Raw genomic sequence first — 7,901 nt, forward strand, 5'->3', positions numbered from 1 at the left:
CGTGACATTTGCGACAACATCTGTGTAGTTGTATAAATGAGGCTGATGCCTCATGCTGGTGCATATTCGATGCTTGGTGTTAAGAAAGACTCTTCTTTTCTTTCAACAGCTCCTTCTCCCAGCTTGTTCCTTGGTCTTGGATAGCCCAAGAGCTCAGTCCCTGACTGCAAGAATCCTGCTCCTCCCCAGTTCCACACTGTGAGGTGGGAGAACAAGAAACAGGTAAAGCACAGAGCTTCATGGGATCCATTTGCCTCCAGCTTTACGACCTTGGGCACATTGCTGGAGCTCTGTGAGCCTCGATTTTTCCACCTGGAAAATGGGACTGTTTTCTGTCCCTGCCTCCCAGGGACGCTTGTAGGAAAGGAGACAGTGACATTAGCTCCAGCTGTGATAATAGCTCAGCATCTTTTATTCCTTACTATGTTCTTATCATCCCTAGCTAAGAAGAGAGAAGAGTTAAGAAACTTTCCCAAGATCATCAAAGGAGCTGGTGACACTCGATCCACTGCGCACCTAAGTGCAGCGCTTATTCCTTTAACTGGTACCCATGCTCCTCTGTTTACAGGAGAGCAGCCTGCCGAGCATCACTGCTAAAAGAGATGTATTCAGGGGACTTCCCTACTGGTCCAGTGGCTAAGACTCTGTGCTCCCAATGCAGGGGGCCCAGGTTCGATCCCTGGTCAGGGAACTAGATCCAAGGCCACAACTAAGACCTGGTGCAGTCAAGTGAATAAAAAAGAGAGACATTTGGAGAACCCACCCTTTCTGAGGGTCTGCTCTGTACCAGGGCTTGTGCCAGGAGCCTGAAGTGGACCAGCCTGGGGGATGCTCCCACACCCCTATCTCAGGTACTAGCATGAGCCCATCTTCCAGATGCAGAGATGCAGCTGCTCAGAGGGCAGCTGGCCAGTCAGTGGCGGGTGGATGGTGATACCCAACTGCCTGATCCCAAGTTCTGGATCACTGACGCTCGATCCATCACTTCTAGTCCCTAACCCCCATCCCATCCAGTTCTGCTCCAAGAGATCAGTCAGTTTAAAAAACAAAACAGTTCCCATTCTAACTGAAAGGATTGACTGCCCGATCGTTGAACCACTCACTCATCCATCTAGTCTCTCTCTTGTCCTCCCCTCATGTACCAGTCCTGCCACTTCAGGAAGAACGCTTGCCAAGAGAGAAAATTCTATTGCTCGTTGTGTGAGAGGAAGACCCTGCTTCCTTTCCAAGTGTCCAGCACCCCAGCCCAGACAGCCTCTTCTCTCAACAGGGGTGGTGGGGGCTTCAGGTCTGAAAGGCTCCAGTGTCCCCCAGCCAGGTAGGCGTGCCTTGGCCTTGGCTGGGCCCCACAGGAAACGGAGGAGTCACGGAGGACCACCCCCAAACCTCTGCTTAAAGGGGCAGCTGGCCCAGGCTGCAGTCAGGCCACCTTTGCACCATGACACCCCAGCTGTTCCCCCTGCTGCTGCTGCTGCTCCTGGCTGGGCTCCCCGCCACACGGCCGGCTCCCCCGACCTGCTACTCTCGGATGCTGGCCCTGAGCCGGGAGATCACCTCTGACTTCCAGAGCCTGCAGGCCACTGAGCCCTCGGTGAGTGTCCTCGGCCCCCACCTGAATGAGGACGGGAGGTCCATGCAGACCCAGTTTTCAAAAATTTGCCTTTGGACTGGGGGCTGGAGGGGCACCGGGGGAGGGAAATGCTCTTTTTCTTTTCCAGTCAATGTTAATTTCCAGGGTATTGGTGCTTTATTCCCGTCCTATTAAATGTCCATCGTTTGTGCTTCCTCTTTACTACAAAGAAAATGCAATCCAAGACATCAGAACTTCTGTTTATAACTAGCTGACTCAATGGACATGAGTGTGAACAACCTCAGGGAGATAGTAAAGGACAGGGACGTCTGGGCTGCTGCAATTCATAGGGTCCCAAAGAGTCGGGCGCGACTTAGCGACTGAAGAGCAACAAGCTAGCAAATATCAAGAGGATCTGTTTTAAAATCTAAAGGGAGACAGACAGACAGAGAGAGAGAGAAGAAAAGTTCCCACAGAGTGTAGAACTCCAACTTAAGGAGGACCAAGGAGTTCAGCTTGTTTATTCTCCCCACTACCCAGTGGGAGCTAATGGGGTGACTCCTGAACCAGCCCCACCTCTTACCTGCTATGGGACCTGAGCAAATTATCCAGCCGAATCAGAGAATCTCAGCATCCTGAGCGGTGAGACGCACTGCGGGCAGCTGGAAGATTGCAATGGAATGCAGACAGTCTGCGCAGTGTCAACAGTCCTGGCCTTCAGCCACTGCTCTCACTGTCCTGTCAAGCGGAAGATGCAGGGGCTCGGAACCCAGAGTCCCTAAGGGGCCACCCAGAGCTAAAATCTGGCCTCCTGACCGCTCTTCCAGTGTAGATACAAACTGAGTTAAACTCCAAAGCTCTGGCAAAATTTAAAAGTGTCCCTTTACCACTTGTGAACCCTTCACATAACCCTTCATCATAAGCCTCAGATGTGGGGCTTGTGATACCTTAACACCTCCTTTGTGTTTTCTTTTTGAAAGTTAAGTAATGAGTATTTTTTCTTAAGTTATGAAGCTCATACACCTCAAAAACAGAAAAGGCACAAGACAAAGAAGAAAATAAATATTACTGCAATCCTACCACCTAGAGGTGACCTGCTGCCATCACATTCAGAGAATAGGATTTCAGTTCTTGATCTGTGCGTAGGTATCCGATCCAGGTGTCTGTGTGCATAGACAAATCGAAACAAAGAGCACAGCGGTTCTGCAGTTTACTTTCTAACAATGCCGTCAAATTAACATTCCTTTGAAATAGCACTTGGTTGTATTGAAGCATCCTACTTTATCCACAGATTCCCTGCTATTAGATATGTCGAGCACTGGTGCACAGAGCGTGCATGTATGTTAAGTCTCTTCAGTCATGTCCGACTCTTTGTGACCCCATGGAATGCCAGGCTCCTCTGTCCATGGGATTCTCCAGGCAAGAATACTGGAGTGGGTTGCCGTGCCCTCCTCCAGGGGATCTTTCCGACCCCGGGACCGAACCCTTGTCTCTTACGTCTCCTGCATTGGCAGGTGAATTCTTTACCACAAGTACCACCTGGGAAGCCCAAATACATAGAGCAATCATCTTAAAAAAAAAAAACCAACATGATTTTAAAACTTAAAATGCATAGATTCAGAGCTGGAAGGAAGTGGAGAGATTACGTGTTCTAACTCTCTAGCCTCACAACTGGGAAACTGAGTCACAAAAAAGAAGGAGATCTATCCCCGGCAACAGGGAATTACTGGTTGGAAAGGACCAGAATCTGGGTTTTCGGGCTGCAGGCCAGCACAGAAGCAAAAGGGAAGCAGAGTGATATAAAAGTATAACTATATATATATACAGCTTCCTATTCCTGTAGCATAAGTTACATGTACTACTATATCCAGATTACAATTACACATGCATGCATGTTCGGTCACTACACCATGTCTAATTCTTTTGGTACCATGGACTGTAGCTTGCCAGGCTCCTTTGTCCATGAGACTCTCCAGGCAAGAATACTGGAGTGGGTGGCCATTTCCTTCTCCAGGGGGTCTTCCCAACCCAGGGATCAAACCTGCGTCTCCTGCCTCTCCTGCATTGGCAAGGTGGTTCTTTAGCACTGAGCTACCTGGGAAGCCCTCAGACTATAGTTATAGAACTGTTTAAATATACATATACATATATATAGACACATATTTATATACATCTCCCTCTCTCTACACGCATATATGAAACAGTTCCCTAACTCATAGTATATGACATAAAGTTTGCATTCTAGAAGTCAAATTCTAGAAGAGCAATTGACCCTGGGGGAATGTGGCAGACGGTACAGGACTGTATGTGCATGTCGGCATCAAGGAAGTCCCCGGGGATCTGGGGCTGGCCCAGCTGTCTGGGGGCTGGCAGAGAGACTTCTGTGGCTGGGGTGTGTCCCTGTGGGCATCCCAGAAAGCCATTTCCCTTTCCACAGGAGGCGTGTGTGAGATACCTGCCCAGGCTGTATCTGGATATACACGTAAGAGTGGTCTGCCTGTCGCAGGGGGTTGGGGGGCAGGGTCGGGGGGTAGGGAGACATCTGGTGAAGCAGAACCAGCCACCCCCAGCTCCTAGCCCTCTGACTACTGACTTCTCCCACGAGACCCCTCCCTGTTATCCACTTGCAGAATTACTGCGTGTTGGCCAAGCTGCGGGACTTTGTGGCATCACCCCAGTGCTGGAAGGTGGCCCAGGTGGATGCCTTGAAGGACAAAGTGCGGAAACTGTACACCATCATGAACTCGTTCTGCAGGAGAGTGAGTGGCGCGTTGAACGTTCTTTTCCTACTCGTTATGGGTCAAGAAATTAAGAGAAGGGTTAGGGGAACAGGGGAATCAGCAGGAGGAAGAGAAAAGCTTATGGGGTGCTTCCAGTTCACAAAGCCCTTCCTCAACCCTGTTGCTCTTGCCAAGGGTTGGGGACTCCGACGAGGCTCCCCACCTCCACCAGCCCCACCTGCAGCACCCAGGACCATATGAAAATCGTATAGAACAGATTCTGCCAGCAGTCAAATGGGGTGAGATGAGAACTGTGGAATTCTGAGAACTCCCATGCCCTGGAGACCGGGTTAGAGGAGACTTTCTAGGGGAGAGGCTTTGGGTGTGCTCGGGGATGGGAAGACTCCGCATCAGAGGGGAAGGAGACAGGAAGAGCAGAGAATCAACACTGGCTAGATGTAGAAAGCTGGGCCATGTGGTCTTCGGAGCACAAGCTTCAGCATCAGGCAGGCCTGAGCCCCTGTCTTCATCCCTGTCTTGCTTCCCGGAGGACCTGAGCCCCTGTCTTCATCCCTGTCTTGCTTTCCGGAGGCTCGCACCTTCTCCCCCTCTGAGCCGCAGTTTCCTCATTCATGTAGAGTACCCATCTCCTGAGATCATTGGGAGGATAATAGTACCTACACCCTGACCATGTGTGTGCTGGTCGCTGCAGTAACTCCTTGGTAATAAGATCTATAGCAAGGCGATTAAACATATAAAGAAGGTAACTAAACATAGAATGCAGAGCACCAGGCCTGACCCAGGAAACTTTAATACTCAGCTATTCAGATTTCTAGCTTTAAGTTTTATTAAGATTTATTTAGGTTTGATCCCTGGTCAGGGAACTAGATCCCACATGCTGCAAAGAAGACCTGGCATGGCCAAAAAAAAAAAAAAATAAAGACATATTCTAACAAGATGTATTTGTTACTTTGCATCAGGGATGAGACATGCATTTCCTACTCCACCACTTCCCTCTTCATTCCTCTCTCTGCTTGGTGGTGCTGGGGAGAGAGGAAGAAAACATAATTGTAATACAACTTGAGAACGCTTCTATTGACTCTGAAGTGTTTGAGGGTGAGACCCAGTGCTGTTACTCCTGGTATCCCTGATGCCTGGCCCAGAGTTGTTGCTCTTTACCCATCTATCTATCCATCTGGTCAACCCAACACACATATGTGAATTCAATAACAGAGGAATATGAGATTCAACGGGTGATGTTTTCACACAAAGGGGAACAACTGAACAGCCTTTGAGGATAGCCAGGAGCCCTGTTGCTGCGCGTGGGCTCTGTGGCCATCTTCAGTGATGCTCCTGTTTATTGCTTATCTTTTTCAGGATTTGGTGTTCCTGTCGGATGACTGCAACGCGTTAGAATACCCAATCCTAGTGACCACGGTCCTCCCGGATCACCAGAGCTAAGGCAGTTCAGACCAGAGACAGAACCTGGGGGCATGAAGTTACGTCAGCTGCCCAGACACAACAGGCTAAAGCTGTGGCTCCCACAGCTCTCCTTGAAACTCACGAGTTTCTCTTCACCTTCTGGAAACCACAGCTTGTGATTCTACCTTGGAATCAATTCTGAACATAATTAGAAGCTTTGCTTCTCATTCCCCCTTGTTTTTATCTTGCCAGGATGGTTAGATACACAAGCATGTTGATTTGGTCACTGAGAAGGAAAGGGCAAATCAGCGTCTCTCGTATGAACAGTCAGCTTGAGAACAAGCAAAATAGTATGTTTGTAGTACTACTTTAATGGCGTGGTGGTACCATTTTTCTCTCTTGATAGAAACCTGCTTCCATTTAATCACGCTTCTATTTTATACCTTTTTCAACTACAAATGTTCCTTACAGTTAACTTTCATTTTTTAGAAGAAATTTCACTGCCTGTAAGATGTATTTGTAAGGTTTGTAATGACATAGTGCTGATGGGAACCACTCTTTCATTGAAAGGTGATGAAAATCAAATAAAGACTATCATTACAGTGAGAAACATGTGTCCTGCTGTATTCCGTCCAAGGTGGGTGTTAAGGTGTTTATTTCATGCTCTTCCTGCAAGTCGCTGCTTTTAGCAAGATACGTCTTTTCCCCTCTTTCCATCAAGCATAGGTATTTCTGGGTCTGTTTCAAGCCACTTGTGTAAATCTGTTTTCAAAGCATCAGAAGATGTTCCAGTTTATGTTTGGGGAAGACTGTATCCTGCATTGTATCCATGGCAGTGCGGTACCTGACATTTCATAAACATTGGTTCAGAGAGGGCTCATCACAGACCTAGACATGGGCATCATAGGAGGCTGAGGCTCATGTCGGTTAGGTAACTTGCCCAAGGTCACCAGCCGGTAAGTGGGGAGCCTGGGTTGAACACAGGGGCTCCAAAGCCCACACTCTCCCCAGTGACCCAGGCTGGTTTTCTGCAGGTGAAGGATGCTTGCTTAATAAATTCATGAAATCAACAGTATCATCTCTGTTAAGTAACTGGATTGTTGAAAAGGTTTCCAAAGATTGATTTTTTTAAAAGCTCACATGCCACACCGGGGATCTTTTTGTTTTCTCTCCTTCCTTTTGTACGCATGGGCCATACTTTCCTTCCTTCCCTGATCTTTCGTGTCTCTGACTTAGATGATCTATGAGCATGGTTTAGCAAGCTATGCTTTTCCATTTAGAAGCACAAGTGCAGAGCATAACTGTCCTGGCTTCCCAAGGCTGCTGTAAAAGGGTACCCCAGACTGGGGCTTAAATAGGAGAAATGTATTGTCTCATAGTCCTGGAGGCTAGAGGTTCCTAAATCGAGTGCTGGCAGGGTCCTCCTCTCCCTGAAGGCTTTAGGATAGAGGGTCCTTCCTTGTCTCTTCCCGTCTTCTGGTGGTTTCTGGCAATCCTTGGCATTCCTTGGCCTGTAGACACATCAATTCAATCTCTCTCCCCGTCAACACATGGTATGTATCCTGCGTCTGTGTCTCTGTGTCCAAAATCCCCTCTTCCTGAAGTAAATTTTCTGTTTGCAGATGACATGATCATAAATACAGAAAATGCTAAACACCTCATCAAAGAAAACCTGTTAGAATTAATAAGTGAATTCACTGAAGTTAAGGAGAGAAAATCAATATACGAAAATCAGTTGCGTTTCTACACACTAACAACAGACTTTCAGAAAGGGAAATTTTTTAAAATCCCATTTACAATAGTATCAAAAAATATAAAATGCATATGAATTAATTTAACCAAGAAGGTAAAAGACCTGTACACTGAAAACAATAAGAATTGATGAAGGAAATGGAGGAAGACACTAATAAATGAAAAGTTATCCCATTTTCATGGATTGGAAGAATTAATACCATTAAAATAAAAATCTTGTCCATACATGTAAAGGGATCTGCAGATTTAAGACAATCCCTACAAAATTCCACTGGCATTTTTCACAGAAACAGAACAAGCCATATGTAGTTTGGCTTGTTTTCTCAAGCCAAAACAATCTTGAGAAAGAACAAAGCTCAAAGCATCACCCATCCTAATTTCAAATTATGCTAAAAGCTATAGTCAAAACAGTATAGTACAGGCGGATGGATCAGAAC

The 7,901-nt window shown here is 47.1% G+C and overlaps 1 protein-coding gene across 1 annotated transcript; it reads left to right on the forward strand.

The window, feature by feature from the left end:
* On the forward strand, window positions 1,029-6,313 carry CYTL1 (cytokine like 1). The gene is made up of 4 exons (XM_005681894.3): window positions 1,029-1,591; window positions 4,008-4,052; window positions 4,201-4,329; window positions 5,668-6,313. The coding sequence occupies exons 1-4, from the start codon at window positions 1,439-1,441 to the stop codon at window positions 5,749-5,751; spliced, it is 411 nt and encodes a 136-aa protein (XP_005681951.1). The 5' UTR covers window positions 1,029-1,438; the 3' UTR covers window positions 5,752-6,313.

The sequence above is a fragment of the Capra hircus genome, chromosome 6, assembly GCF_001704415.2.
Source record: "Capra hircus breed San Clemente chromosome 6, ASM170441v1, whole genome shotgun sequence".
Lineage (NCBI taxonomy): Eukaryota > Metazoa > Chordata > Mammalia > Artiodactyla > Bovidae > Capra > Capra hircus.